The sequence below is a fragment of the Microchirus variegatus genome (genome assembly GCF_963457635.1).
Source record: "Microchirus variegatus genome assembly, chromosome: 21".
NCBI classification, from domain to species: domain Eukaryota; kingdom Metazoa; phylum Chordata; class Actinopteri; order Pleuronectiformes; family Soleidae; genus Microchirus; species Microchirus variegatus.
Window position 1 is genome coordinate 9,296,444 of NC_139822.1, and position 16,597 is coordinate 9,313,040.

The 16,597-nt window shown below is 43.4% G+C and overlaps 1 protein-coding gene across 1 annotated transcript; it reads right to left on the minus strand.

Annotated features, from left to right (window-relative positions):
- Window positions 1–298: 298 nt before the first annotated feature.
- Window positions 299–15,724, minus strand: LOC310942584 (nuclear receptor coactivator 2-like). Its single transcript, XM_083907995.1, has 18 exons — window positions 15,627–15,724; window positions 13,608–13,834; window positions 12,174–12,275; window positions 11,948–12,088; window positions 10,619–10,766; window positions 7,687–8,875; window positions 6,811–7,015; window positions 6,526–6,726; window positions 5,327–5,485; window positions 5,106–5,232; window positions 4,861–5,029; window positions 3,970–4,281; window positions 3,517–3,576; window positions 1,811–2,222; window positions 1,351–1,579; window positions 1,131–1,275; window positions 678–752; window positions 299–548 (listed from the first exon to the last, which is right to left on the minus strand). Exons 1-18 carry the CDS (start codon window positions 15,707–15,709, stop codon window positions 537–539), a joined length of 3,996 nt encoding a protein of 1,331 aa, XP_083764121.1. The 5' UTR covers window positions 15,710–15,724; the 3' UTR covers window positions 299–536.
- Window positions 15,725–16,597: the final 873 nt, after the last annotated feature.

Consider the following 16,597-nt stretch of genomic DNA (forward strand, 5'->3'; position numbering starts at 1 on the left):
CGTCCAAAAGTTTAGAAAATGACGTAGTTTTCTGTCAAGAAACGACTAATATCAGCGTTTATTTAGTTTGTCTGCAACAATAATCGCTAATAATAACAACAAGCTAGCATAAACATATGCTACCTTTGTTTAAAGGACCAGTGCGAGTTTAGAGAAACGACAGTGAGCGTCCCTGAAGACAGTGTTAGCTCTGTCCATTCTGGGCTACTGTACCAACACGTTGCTAACACCATAATGCTACATTTAAGCAAACACTTCCTGTGACTGTTTCACATTAAAAGCCCTAAAAAAAAAAACAGCATCTTCCTGTGATTGTTGTGTTATTATTATTTTTTGGTGTTAGCATGCCGTTAGCATGGCTCAGATAACAGTTTGTCACCATGCAGTTTTTCCGTTGCATAATTTAAAAAAAAAATTTGTGAACTAGGTCACAGTGAAGTGAAAACACAGTTCAGAGGTTGTTTTTTTATATGAAAAGTTTGTCCTCTGTCTGTCTCTGTCCTCCCAACTGTGCTTCCTCATCCGATCAGCAGGGGTCAGCAAAAATTCTACAAAAGACAGAAAAATCGAATAAATCACGACAATATATATATATATGAACTATTAAATTACTAAACACAGAATTTAAAACAATAATCTCTACAGGGGCGTGGCCTCATCCTCAGTGTTTTACTCACAGCCGCGTCGTCGTCGTCGTGTGTTAGCATATCGAGCGACGTTAGCTGCTCCAACATCAGGCTGTTGTCTGTCACCTGTGTCCAATCACAAACATGCTGAATATGAATAAATACACTCTCTTAATACATCATATTTTAAGACATTTTACATCAGATGTGTGTAAATATACCAGCTTTTAATCAGATGTGTGTAAATATACCAGATTTTACATCAGATATATGTAAATATACCAGATTTTACATCAGATGTGTGTAAATATACCAGATTTTACTTCAGATATGTGTAAATATACCAGATTTTATAGCAGATATATGTAAATATACCAGATTTTACATCAGATGTGTGTAAATATACCAGATTTTACATCAGACATGTGTAAATATACCAGATTTTGTATCAGATGTGTGTAAATATACCAGATTTTACCTCAGATGAGTGTAAATATACATCACCTGCTCTGAGTTCACAGAGGTCACAGAGGTCATCTGTCCGGACATGTTGCCGGCCATGACTCCCATGTTAATGTTGTTGTTGTTGTTGTTGTTGTTGTTGTTGTTGTTGTTGTACAGTCCTCCACTGGGATGTTGAGGATACACACTGTAAGCAGAATGATGGTAAGTCACAGAAATGCTTATAAACAGCTACGTCGTCGCGTTGTGAACCAGTGTTCACCTGTTGGCAGTTTGGGGCCAGCGGCTGACGTCAGTGCTGGCCTGGTAGCCGGGCGGCGCCCCCTGGTTGGGGCCCTGGGGTTGCGTTTGGCCCTGACTCTGCAGCAGCATGGCACTCGGACCCTGACCCATCCTGGGGGACATCAGGGGACTGTGAGGGGTCGCGGCCCCATAGGAGAAGCCCGACACCGGGTCCTGGTGGTGGTGGTGCTGCTGCTGTTGGCTCATTCCTGGTGAGAGGAGGAGGTTTTCGTTTGTAAAACCACTCACTCTGCCTGCACCAAACCCCACAGAGAAAATCAGCGATTTTAGCTCGCGGGGACACAGGAGCTGCTGGTCTACTGCTGCCTCGTGTGGTCACTTTGTGCCACTGATTTTCTCTATGGGGTTTGGTGCAGGAGAGCAAACAGCTAACAGCTGTTAGCGACAGCGACACTGCTTCTCTAGCTTTCGTCAAATACCTGAACTGCTGAACTGGAAGCCGCTGACGTGCGCAGGCGGGCTCATGACCCCGCCGTACTGCCGGCCTACATTTCCCATCATGCCCTGGCCGCTCAGGTGACGGCCGGGGGAGAGCGGTGAGGAGGAGCCGGGGTTCTGGGGCGGCGAGGAGGGCAGGCCGCTGCCGTAGCCGTAAGTCGGGTACGGGTACGACAACGACTGCTGCGGGTTTCCCTGAGGGAGACGCGGGTTGGTGCCGCCGACGGGCACCGGCGTGGGGGCGGAGCCGCCGCCGCTAGGCATCCTGGGAGACGGCATGTTGACGCCCTGTGGCCGCATCATCATGGCGTGCTGCTGCTGCTGACGCTGGCGGAGGTGGTTGCTGAGGTACTCGCGCTGACGCTGGGCCAACATCTGGGCGTTGAGGGATCCCTGCACACACATAAATACATAAATAAATACAAATAAAAGCTGAAAATAGTCATTTGGTCCAGATTTTACATCAGATATGTGTAATTATACCAGATTTTACATCAGATGTGTGTAAATATACTAGATTTTACATCACATATGTGTAAATATATCAGTTTACATCACATGTGTAAATTATACCAGATTTTACATCCAATATGTGTAAATATACCAGATTTTACATCAGATATATGTAATTATACCAGATTTTACATCACATATGTATAAATATACCAGATTTTACAGCAGATATATGTAAATTTACCTGATTTTACAGCAGATATGTGTAAATAGACCAGATTTTACGTCACATGTGCGTAAATATACCAGATTTTACATCAAATATGTGTAATTATACCAGATTTTACATCACATGTGCGTAAATATACCAGATTTTACATCACATATGTATAAATATACCAGATTTTACAGCAGATATGTGTAAATATACCAGTTTTACATCAGATATATGTAAATATACCAGATTTTACATCAGATATGTGTAAATAGACCAGATTTTACGTCACATGTGCGTAAATATACCAGATTTTACATCACATAATGTGTAAATATACCAGATTTACATCACATGTAAATATACCAAATATGTGGAAATATACCAGTTTACATCAGATGTGTATAAATATACCAGTTAACATCAGATGTGTATAAATATACCAGATTGTACAGCAGACGTGTAAATATACTAGATTTTACATCAGATATGTGTAAACATACCAGATTTTATATCAGATTTTACAGCAGATGTGTGTAAATATAATATTTACATCATAATAAATGTCAATTAATCAATTATGTGGTCCAAAACAACGTCAGAAAACCACAAAATGGTGACGTAGGATATTTTTTTTAATTAAATAACTGGCAATAACCTTGTATTACTTTGGTATGAAGGACTTTTATTTGCACGTTTTAAATGCATTTTAATCAATAAACCCGTTGCCCATTTCTGGTCTGACAGTGGACCCTGCAGCGTGGAATTATGGGAAATCAGAAGAAAGAAATACTGTACTAAAGGGCCCATTAATGAGACTCTTATTTTGATAGTCTGGCCTATCAAAGTGCAGACAAACTAGTCTAAGACATTTTGAGAATTTTTTAATCTTTTATTTAAATAACTGGAAATAACCTCATATTACTTTGGTATGAAGGACTTTTATTTACACATTTAAATGTATTTTCATCAGTTTATCCTCTTTATTACAGATTGTGGCGACAGAACACGTGGACTGACCTGGTTTGGTGCATTAGACCTTAGAGGTAGATTCATCTGGTTCATCACTGGCTGACGGTTCTAAACGGGGATTAGAGAACGTCGTTAATGTCAGACATTTACAAGTGAATAAATCTCACTCTCCCACACCAAAGCCCATAGAGAAAATCAGTGATTTTAGCCCACGGGGACACAGGAGCTTGTTTTAGCCATTAATTCACTATTTCCTTTCACCCTGGCTTTTCAAAATAAGAGCCAATCACTGGTATTTGTAACACTTCCTGTGTAAACATTTCGCCACAATAAAATGAACTCACAGTCACAGTGATTCTTATAAAATAAAATCCACTTTTCTTTCATTTCACGAGTGATTCTTACTAAATTAAAGTTGACGTTTTATTCCACAACGCTAACACATTAGCGCTAACAGGAAGTGGTCACATGGTCACAGGAAACAGGAAACAGGAAACTCACCAGCTGAGCCTGGAGTCTGTGCTGCAGCTGCAGTCTCAGGTTGTTGGGCTGAGGCGGCGCCACTGGACTCGGGGCCCCGGGCCGCATGCCGAGCGACCGGGGCCCCACGCCCCCGGGCATTCTCATCATGGGAGGGTAACCAGCAGGGGGCGTCCTCTGTGGCGCCACCATGTGGCCGGAGCCGTGGAAGTCGGGGGGAACGCCGACGTAACCCGGCGACGGGCCACCGTAGTGCTGACTGTACTGAGGAGGCTTCAGAGCCTGTGTCGGGTCTGAGGGGCCGCAGTACTGGTCCTGGTCTGAGAGTGGACCCTGCAGCGTGGAATCATGGGAAATCAGAAGAAATTAATAATCTACTGAAGGGCCCAGTAATGAGACTCTTATTTTGATAGACTAGCCTAATCCCAGGTTTTGAATCCCTAAAGGTCACTTTAGGGCGAAGTAATGAGGCTCTTATTTTGATAGTCTGGCCTTATCCCAGGTTTTGAAGCCCAAAGTGAATAAAGAGTCCAGTAATGAGGCTCTTATTTTGATAGACCAGCCTAATCCCAGGTTTTGAATCCCTAAAGGTCACTTAAAGGCCAAATAATGAGGCTCTTATTTTGATAGGCTAGCCTAATCCCAGGCTTTGAAGGATTAAAATGAATATAGGGCCAAGTAATGAGGCTTTTACTTTGATAGACTAGCCTAATCCCAGGTTTTGAATCCCTAAAAGTGACTAAAGGGCCAAGTAATGAGGCTCTTATTGTGATAGTCTGACCTGTGGTGCAGAGAAACTAAGCACTGTCCCTCCCAAAGAAAACATGGATTAAGATTGGATTTACTATAATCTAAGACATTTTCATGAAAATAACATAATCCGACTGTTACACAGATATTTAATCCTCGTACCCGTCCAGCCAGCGTGGGGATCCCCAGCATCTTGTCAATCTCCTCCAGACCCTCAAAGTCCTTCAGCACCGTGCACAGCTGGTTCAGCAGGGCCCCTTCGTCCGGGGGGCCCTCGGGCCCTGGGCCGTAGCATCCCATCACGTCCTCCGGGGCGGCGCCGTACTGCGACCTGAGCGACACCGCGGCTCGGTTAACTCGACAGGGTCAAACCCCGCGTCGTTAACGAAAAACTAGAGGACACAAACCTGCTCTGGTTTCCGTAGCGATCCATCATCGTCATCATCATCATCCCGTCGGGCCACGGTGCCGTCGGATTGGGCGGGGCCTGTTGAGGCGGCGGCGGCGGGTAGGCGGAGTTTACCATCTCCATCTCTGACGGAAGGAAAAGCACATAAGACGTCAGGGATCAGTTCTGGTTCGGATGAGAATCCAGATTTTTCCCCCCCCGTGTCTTTTTTTTCCTCACCGTTGCCCACCATCATGGTTCTGGATCCTGGTGGACCTCTGGAGGAGGAGGGCGGGCCCGGGTTCACGCGACCAGGTCCCATCGCGGGCCCCACGACGGGCCCCTGAGGAGCCCAGCTCTGCTGCATGGAGCCCCGCAACGAACCGTGAGGCATCAGGCCTTGAGTTAAGGACAGGATTTAGTCTGAATAAACATCAAATATCATCTCCAGAACATTTGTTTGTTTTTACCGGAGGGAAAAAAAGTTCAAATGAAGAAGAAATGTGGTTGTAGGACGTAATAAAGTGAAGTTCTCACTCTCCCACACCAAAGCCCATAGAGAAAACCAGTGATTTTAACATCACAGCACACAGGAGTTCACAGGAGTTGTTGATCCACTGCTGCCTCCATCACAAAATTAAAATGTCTTATTTTGTAAAATTCGGCTTTTAAAATCCCTTGTTCAGATTAACACCAGTGACACAAAGTGACCACACGGGGCAGCAGTCGACCAGCAGCTCCTGTGTCCCTGTGAGCTAAAATCACTGATTTTCTCTATGGGGTTTGGTGCATTCTGTATATTCTCTAAAATTCATTTAAAAAACAGATTAATGTCAGTTATAAAAAAAAAAAAAAAAATATATATATATATATATATATATATACACATATACACACACATATATATATACATATATATACACACATATATACATATACATACATACATATATATATACATACATATATATACATATATACATACACACATATATATACATATATACATATACACATATATATACATACACACATAAATATACATATATACATACACACATATATATATAAACATACACATATACATACATATATATATATATTTACGTATATATACATATATATACACACATATACATTGGCTGGCAGTTTTTTAGCTTTTTTTTTTACCTCTAGTTAGTCTCTCATTCACATCAATGAAATAATCTGAGACTTGTGTTTCATAAGATTAAATAATAATAATAATAATAATCATAAAGCTCCACTAACAGATTATATTAAAATATGTAAGAGAAGAAGCAGAAATGAGGGAACGCTTATGAAATAAAGAAAATAAATCAGTTTATGGACCAAATTAACTAATAAAAATGTATAATAAATGTGTAAAATACATAAAACTAGTCAATAGTGTTTGTTGTTTTTTTTTTCCCCTTCCTCACCTGTGTTGGTCATCGCCATGCCTGCGTGACTTCCCATCATGCCTTGCTGCTGCTGCTGCTGCAGTAGGGAGTAGTGGGCGTTGCTCCTGTGTTGAGGAGGGAACGGCCTGGTGCTGCAGGGGGTGTGGTCCAGAGAAGACACGCCCCTCACAGGAGGAGGAGGAGCTCGACTCGGTGGACCTGACCTGGATCCATTAAAGCCTTCAGAGAAGAAGAAGAAGATGATAGAGTTTGATTGTTAATCTTTTACAAAGCTGTGAAATTCACTTTTTGTAGTGGGCATACTGGTGGGGCTGAAGGTTCTGCTGCTGCTGGTGTTGGTGTTGCTGGTCATGTGAAGGATATCACTGATGATGGTCTGTTTGTCTACAGAGGAACCAGGTGGGGTAGAGGAGGAGGAGGAGGAGGATGGTCCTCTGGAACCAAACATCTGCTGCTGCTGCTGGCCACCACTCTGCAGGTCCTCCAGCAGCTCCTCCAGCTCACTGGTCTGAGATCAGCAACAGCGGGAAATGAACAATTAAATTCACTCTCCGCCACACCACACCAAACCCCATTGAGAAAAACGCTGATTTTAGCTCACGGCGGACACAGGAGCTGCTGGTCTACTGCTGCCTCGTGTGGTCACTTTGCGTCACTGAGGTTAATCTGAATGAAGATTTTCAAAAGCCGAAATTGTCAAAATAACACATCGTAACTCAGTGATGGAGGCAGCAGTGGATCGACAACTCCTGTGAACTCCTGTGTCTCTGTGATGTTAAAATCACTGGTTTACTCTATGGGGTTTGGTGCAGGGAGAGTGAGCAGGTTTATAAAGCGACACAAAGTGCACATTTTATTTGGTTAGTCTTTTGAAAGAAACAAAATGTTTTTCACTGTGTTTCTGCTGGTATGTTTGTGCACACACACACACACACACACACACACACACACACACACACACACACACACACACACACACACACACACACACACACACACACACACACACACACACACACACACACACACACACACACACACACACACACACACACACACCGGCTGTTTTAGCTGATGAATGGGGTAGTAGCTAAAAATAAACGTCCATCACTAATGAGGTCATGTGTGATGTACAGTAACACACACACAGACACACACACACACACACACACAGCTAACCTGGTCCGTCACGCCAAAAGCCACTTCCTGCGCCTCCGTCTTCACGTTGCACAGCGTCGGTCCCTCGCCGGGTTCCATCTCGGCGACCTCGTCCGGCGTGCCGCTATCGTCCCTGTCCAGCAGGTAGCGCAGCAGCGCGTTGTCCTTCTTCCTGGGGCTGCCCGGCTTCTGCTTGGCGCAGAGTTCGCCCAGCGCGGCGGCCACGTCGTCCCCGGCGGACGACTCCATCGGACCTTCTTTCCCGGTGGCTTCGGCCGTGAGCTTGGCCAGTTCCACGGGCGACGCGCTGTTCTGCAGCAGCCGGTGCAGGATCTTGTGTTTCTCCTTTAGCGAGGTGGAGTAGTTATGGCCGCCGACGCCGCAGCCGCCGCCCCGGCCCAGGTGGTCTTTGCAGTTCTGCTCGTCCCGGAAGGACCCGGGTGGTGAGCCAGGATCGGAGGGTTCTAACTTGGTGGTGAGGAGCTGCAGCAGCTTCGTGTGTCCTTTGGTGCTCTGGAGGCGGTTCTGGGCATCGCCGTCGCCGTCGCCGCCACCGTCGGCGTCTTTGCCTTCCCCGTGCTCACCCTCCTGGTTCTGGGACGACAACAAGTCCTGCTGCTCCGCAAAGGTTCCGAACAAGTCGGCCTCCAAGCTCGGGTGGCTTCTTGCGAGGGGGCTGTGGAGGCCGGACGGCTTCCTGTCAGGCGAGTCCGGGTGCCGCCCCTCGGCGAGGCCCTGGTAAACCCTGTGGCTCTGGCTGAGAGCCTGCAGCGCACTGAGGGGGTTGAACGGTTGTCCGTTGCCGGTGCTGCTGCTGCACGTGGAGGCCGGCGAGTGGAGGCCGGGTCCAGGAGAGAAAGAACCCGGCGGGTGTTGGGGGAGGCGAGGGCTACTGCAGCTGCTGCCGCCGCTGCCGCTCACCGGCCGCGCCGGGCTCTGGCGGTGACACGGCGACAACGCGGCGACGCCCTGAGCCGCCGAACTGACGCTGGGGCTTCCCTGCGCCGACGGGCTGCCGAGCCTCAGAGTGTGGCCGCTTCCCTGAGGTGTGGGCGCCCGACCTGACGACACCGACGAACCAAAACCACGCCCGGGGTTGCCGGACGTGGATGTGGGGTGGTGGGTGTTGCTGCCGACAGTGACGTCAGGGGAAGGGGAGGAGCCACCGGCCCTGGTCGGGGTCATTGGCGTGACCACGGGCGCGTGTTCTCTAAAGGTAAAAAGAAAGAACAGACAGAGGTAAAACACGGTGCATCGTCTGCATATAAAGCAAACAATAATGATTAAAAGCTGGGAAATGACGATGTAAAACATCCTTTAATTCAACCAAAAGGGGGCAGTAGAGCGTGAAATCAAGCACGATTTATGACCACCTAATATTTTTCGAGAAAAATCAGGGTAACCACAAACATGAGTGTATCATCTGCGTAGAAACTGATAAGAATGATTAAAAACTGAAGAAAAAAAACACACAAAAAAACAACTTCCTTCCTGAAACCAAGAGGGGGCAGTAGAGCAATAAATCAAGTATGTTTTATTAGCATCTTTAAGAATTAACCATATCATTCTAAAACGATCAGGGTTATCGCAAAAAAACTAGTGTCCTCTGCATAGAAACGAACAATAAAATTATTAAAAGCTAGACAATGAATGTAAAAAATCCCTTTTTAAACAAAGAGGGGGCAGTAGAGCATTAGATCAAGTATGTTTTATTAGCATCTTTAATAATTCACTTAAAATCATTCTAGAAAAATCAGGGTAACCACGAAAACGAGTATATCATCTGCATAGAAACTGACAAGAATGATTAAAATGGGACAATTTACCGAAACAACTTCCTTTATGAAACCAAGAGGGGGCAGTAGAGCATTAAATCAACTAAGTTTTATTAGCATCTTTAAAAATTAACCATACAATTTGAAAACGATCAGGGTAATCGCAAAAAAACGACTGTGTCGTCTGCATAGAGGCGAACAATAAAATGATTAAAAGCTCGACAACTACATCCCTTTTTAAACCAAGAGGAGGCAGTAGAGCAATAAATCAAGTATGTTTTATTAGCATCTTTGCGAATTAACTTAAGGGTAACCACAAAGACGAGAGTATCATCTAAGTAGAAACTGTAAAATCGACATAAAATAATGACCTAGCGATGTAAAGTGACGTGAGATAATAAAGTGCTAGTCATGAATTGGCGCTATTGAAATAAAATGTTGTTTTTGTTGACTAATGAATATATAACTATAAGTTAAAAACAACCACACAGCTTCTTCTTTCAGCTCCGATTTGTCTCGCCTTGAAGTAAAAAAAACGTGAAAGTGAACACAACACACAAAGCTCTCATTGTTTACTCCCCGCGAGTCATGAGGCCATAAATCTGGACGTGAAACCAGTGGAAAAAAGGGCAAAATGTTAAGTTCTTTCTTCCGTTGATCTGTGAAACTCTCTGGGTAACAATCCTGAGAAAAGGAAGGGGGCGCTGTGGAGCACGGTGTCTTTGTTTGTTATTGGACCAAAAAAAAAAACAGCCTGAAGGGGAAACATGTGACTCAAAGAGAGGAGATAAAAATATAAAGTGATGTTGTGATCTAATGTAAACATCAGAGGTTTGTTTACGAGGAAAAACCTTCGATAAATTAGCACGGAATCTACTTTATTTAGTCGTCTGCTCGCATTTAAAGCTGCAGTACGTAACTGCAGGCGGGTTTTCTTGTCGTTTCGTCCTCATGAACAGAATTTAGCCTCGGTGCAAGATGGCTACTTTCTGCAGCAGAGACGGCGCTGAGGACAGAACTTAAGTCACAGTGGTGAGGACAGAACTTAGGACACAGAGGTGAGGACACAGAGCTGAGGACACAGGTGAGGACACACAGGTGAGGACACAGAGGTGAGGACACAGAGGTGAGGACACAGAGGTGAGGACACAAAGTTGAGGACACAGAGCAGCAGTTACCTCTTGAGGATGTGCAGGGACATGTAGAGCTGTGGTTGGTTGGTGACAGCAGAGCGAACCATTTTACTCTTAGTGTGAGCGGAGACAACGTTTCCATCAGCCAGAGAGAAACCGTACATGGGACTGAGGGCGTGACCGTTCATCATCACTGCAACACAACACAACACAACACAACACAACACAACACAACACGACACAACAGAGGACACACAACACAACACAGCAGAGGACACAACGGAGGACACACAACACAACAGAGGACACACAAGACAACAGACGACAACACAACACAACAGAGGACACACAAGACAACACAACAGAGGACAACACAACACAACAGAGGACAACACAACACAATAAAAGACCACAGAAGACGACAGAAGACAAGACGACAACACGACAGAAGACAACACGACAACACAACACAACACAGGACAACACAAGACAAGACGACAACATGACGGAAGACACAACACAACAGAGGACACACAACACAACAGAGGACAACACAAGACGACAGAAGACAAGACGACAACACAACAGAGGACAACACAAGACGACAACATGACAGAAGACAAGACGACAACACAACAGAAGACACACAACACAGAAAACACAACAGAAGACACACAACACACCACAAGACAGCAGAAGACACACAACACAACACAACAGAACAGCGGACACACAACAGAAGACAACACAACAGAGGACACAACAGAAGACAAGATGACAACACAACAGAAGACAACACAACACAAAAGAAGGCAACACAAGACAACACAACAGAAGACAACACAACATAACACAACACAAGACACACAACACAACATAACAGAAGACACAAAACACAACAGAAGACACACAACACAACACAATAGAAGACAACACAGCACAAAAGAAGGCAACACAAGACAACACAACATAACACAACACAAGACACACAACACAACATAACAGAAGACACAAAACACAACAGAGGACACACAACACAACAGAAGACACACAACAGAGGACAACACAACACAAAATAAGGCACACAACACAACATAAGACAACACAACACAACAGAAAGAAGACACACAACATGACACAGCAAAAGACACACAATACAACACAACAAAAGACACACAACACAACAGAAGACACACAACACACCAGCATGAGCACCTGCTGTCAATAATAATCTCTGAAATGTGAGTCTGTTATGGACCGATGACGTAATCCCATCATGCAACTCTCCATGTTGACAGGAAGTGATGTGGTTCCTGCCAACATGGCGGCGTAAACATCCAGAGCCAGAGTCTCCCCCCCCCCCCATTCACTCACCGTCCTGATGGTGTTTCTTAGCGAAGGACATGTCCCCGTCCTTCTGCAGGTGAAACCTCTGAATGCAGCGCCGGACCAGGTCTTCCCAGCCAGGCTTCATGGACGCTCTCAGGAGACTCGTGTCCAGCGACGTGATCTTACCTGAAACCACGTTAGCATTTAAATCGTAAAAAAAAATAAAAACGTTGATGGTTCATCGTCGATCTGGATTCAGCGAGACACCGACCTTGAAGGTCCTGTCTCGTGGTGAAGGTCTCGTACGAGGACGTCGCAGGTCTGTCTTTGACGGGGACGCGTCTGGCCACGCAGATGAGACACGACTGGAAATCTGAGTTTAAAGGACACCACAGGACACTTTTTAACAAGACACAGGGACAAGACTGGAGGACACTTTTTACAGACTGAAGGACACTTCAAAGACTTAAGGACACTTCAAAGACTTAAGGACACTTCAAAGACTTAAGGACACTTTTTAAAGACTTAAGGACACTTTTTAAAGACTGAAGGACACTTCAAAGACTTAAGGACACTTCAAAGACTTAAGGACACTTCAAAGACTTAAGGACACTTTTTAAAGACTTAAGGACACTTTTTAAAGACGTAAGGACACTTCAAAGACTTAAGGACACTTCAAAGACTTAAGGACACTTTTTAAAGACTTAAGGACACTTTTTAAAGACTTAAGGACACTTCAAAGACTTAAGGACACTTTTTAAAGACTGAAGGACACTTCAAAGACTTAAGGACACTTTTTAAAGACTTCAGGACACTTCAAGGACTGAAGGACACTTTAAAGACTGGAGGACAGCTTTTAAAGAGGGGAGGACACCTTTTAAAGACTCAAGGACACCTTCTTTTTAAAGAATAGAGGACACTTTTTAAAGACTAGAGGACACCTTCTAAAGACTTAAGGACACTTTTTAAAGACTTAAGGACACTTTTTAAAGACTAGAGGACACCTTCTTAAGACTCAAGGACATTTTTAAAGACTGGACACTTTTTAAAGACTAGAGGACACTTTTTAAAGACTAGAGGACATCTTCTAAAGACTTAAGGACACTTTTAAAAGACTCAAGGACACTTTTTAAAGACTCAAGGACACTTTATAAAGACTGGAGGACAGCTTTTAAAGACTGGAGGACACTTTTAAAAGACTAGAGGACACTTTTTAAAGACTAGCGGACATCTTCTTAAGGACACTTTTAAAAGACTTAAGGACACTTTTTAAAGACTGAAGGACACTTCAAAGACTTAAGGACACTTTTTAAAGACTTCAGGACACTTCAAAGACTTAAGGACACTTTAAAGACTGGAGGTCAGCTTTTAAAGAGGGGAGGACACTTTTTAAAGACTAGAGGACATCTTCTAAAGACTAAAGGACACTTTTAAAAGACTCAAGGACACTTTTTAAAAGACTCAAGGACACTTTTTAAAGACTCAAGGACACTTTTTAAAGACTGGAGGACAGCTTTTAAAGACTGGAGGACACCTTCATAAGACTCAAGGACACTTTTTAAAGACTCAAGGACACTTTTTAAAGACTGGAGGACAGCTTTTTAAAGACTAGAGGACACTTTTTAAAGACTAGAGGACAACTTCTTAAGACTGGAGGACATTTTTAAAGACTGGAGGAAGACGTCATAAATAAACGTGTCCGTACCTTCTCCTTCTTCTTTGATGGACTTGGGTTCAGACACAGCGAAACACTGCATGGTCTCGTACTTCTGCTGCTGCCGTGCTAGCGGCGTTAGCTGTGGTGTTGGCGGCGGTGTTAGCTGCGGCGTTAGCGGCGCCTCCTGCAGGTCAGACGCAGACGGTGAAGGTTTGACCAACATGCGGCAGGTAAAGGTTTGACTGTTCCTGCTGGACGAGTCTGCGCTGCGATGACTGCCTGGAAGACAGAGATGTGAAGGACACCGTCAAACATCACCGCCTCGTAACCGGAGGGTTGTGTGTTTGAATCCCGACAGGATTCTTCTGAGCAACTTACCCAAGACTTTTTATAGACTCAAGGACACATTTAAAAGACTCAAGGACAATTAAAGAGACTCAAGGACAATTTTATAGATTCAAGGACACCTTTTAAGACTCAGGGACACATTTTAAAGACTCAAGGACAATTTTAAGAGACTCAAGGACAATTTTATAGATTCAAGGACTCATTTTAAAGCACTAAGGGAGACCTTTTAAAGGCTCAAGGACACATTAAAAACTTGAGGACATTTTTTTATACTCAAGGACACTTTTAAAAGACTCAAGGACATTTTAAAGACAGACATTTTTTAGATAAGCACAATTTTATAGACTCAATGACACATTTTAAAGCCTCAAGGACACTTTAATAGATGCAAGGTCACCTTTTAAGACTCAGGGACACTTTATAAAGACTCAAGGACATTTTAAAAGGCTCAAGGACAATTTTAAAGATTATAGGACATTTTTTATACTCAAGGACACTTTTAAAAGACTCAAGGATACTTTTAAAGGCTCAAGGACACATTTTAAAGCACTAAGGGACATCTTTTAAAGGCTCAAGGACACATTTAAAGACTCAAGGACACATTTCAAAGACTTCAGGACACCTTTAAAAGGCTCAAGGACAATTTTAAAGACTTAAGGACATTTTGTTATACTCAAGGACACTTTTAAAAGACTCAAGGATACTTTTAAAGACTCAAGGACACATTTTAAATACTCAAGGACAATATTAAAAGACTTAAGGACACATTTTAAAAGACTTAAGGACACTTTTAAAGACTCAAGGACATTTTTAAAGCCTCAAGGACAATTTTAAGAGACTCAATGAAAATTTTATAGATTCAAGGAAACCTTTTAAGACTCAGGGACACTTTATAAAGACTCAAGGACAATTTTAAAAGGCTCAAGGACAATTTTATACACTCAAGGACACATTTTAAAGCACTAAGGGACACCTTTAAAAGACTCAAGGATACTTTTAAATACTCAAGGACAATTTTAAAGATTATAGGACATTTTTTATACTCAAGGACACTTTTAAAAGACTCAAGGATACTTTTAAAGGCTCAAGGACACATTTTAAAGCACTAAGGGACATCTTTTAAAGGCTCAAGGACACATTTAAAGACTCAAGGACACATTTCAAAGACTTCAGGACACCTTTAAAAGGCTCAAGGACAATTTTAAAGACTTTAGGACATTTTGTTATACTCAAGGACACTTTTAAAAGACTCAAGGATACTTTTAAAGACTCAAGGACACATTTTAAATACTCAAGGACAATATTAAAAGACTTAAGGACACATTTTAAAAGACTTAAGGACACTTTTAAAGACTCAAGGACATTTTAAAGCCTCAAGGACAATGTTAAGAGACTCAAGGAAAATTTTATAGATTCAAGGAAACCTTTTAAGACTCAGGGACACTTTATAAAGACTCAAGGACAATTTTAAAAGGCTCAAGGACAATTTTATACACTCAAGGACACATTTTAAAGCACTAAGGGACACCTTTAAAAGACTCAAGGATACTTTTAAATACTCAAGGACAATTTTAAAAGACTTACGGACACATTTAAAGGCTGTGTATGAGTGTGTGTGTGTGTGTGTGTGTGTGTGTGTGTGTGTGTGTGTGTGTGTGTGTGTGTGTGTGTGTGTGTGTGTGTGTGTGTGTGTGTGCGCGCGAGTGTGTGTGTGTGTACTGACCCAGACCCTTGGGCAGCAGGTTCTTGATGAACTCTTGGTGATCTCCGGCGTGCAGCACGCTGTAGACGCTGGTGTTCATGAGCTCCTCCTGCTGGTAGCGCAGATACTGGCTGACGTTCTCCGAGACAAACACGAGGACGCCGTCCACGTTGACCACGAAGAAGAAGCCGTCCAGAGCCTGAGGAGAGAAGAAGAAGAAGAAAATGAAGATGATGAAGAAGAAGAAGATGATTCTTTCATCTTCACTGATTGTTAGTGCCGTGAGTTTGAAAGACAAACCTCCAGCATCATGGGCCCCAGAGCGTCCTTATCTATGACGCCTTGTCCTGTGGAGGACACGTCGGCCTTCTGCACCTCCTCAGCGTCTACCACGGGAGCTTTGTCTGGAAAAGAAAGAGTCTTTGTTCAGAGCTTCTTCTTTTGTTTTTTGTTTTTGTGTATTTTTTATTATTTTAATGTGACTGATTTTTTGTTTCTGTGTTTATTCAAATACGCTGCATTTATTCTGATGAGATGATGGTGAATCAGTTACTTTATAGACAGTAGAGGTTAGGAAGCAAGAGGAGGGGAATAGGAAAGGAGATAGGAAACAGATAAAAACAGTCCTTAAACAGTCCCTTAAAGACAGCCCTTAAACAGTCCTTAAACAGTTAACAGTTCCCTTAAAAAGAGCTGAAAATAAAAGTACAGTAAAGATGTTAAAACTATGTCAATGTGTAAAAACAGGCAGATTTTAGTGTGTGTGTGTGTGTGTGTGTGTGTGTGTGTGTGTGTGTGTGTGTGTGTGTGTGTGTGTGTGTGTGTGTTTATTCAGCTGTTGTTTTTAGACACAAGTCATGTGACGTAGGTGGACATCGACCAACTGATGAGGACAGAGGATACAAGCAGGAGAGATGAAGGAAAGGAAAGGACACACAGGAAGGACACATAGGAGAGGACACAGAGGAAAGGACACAGAGGAAAGGAC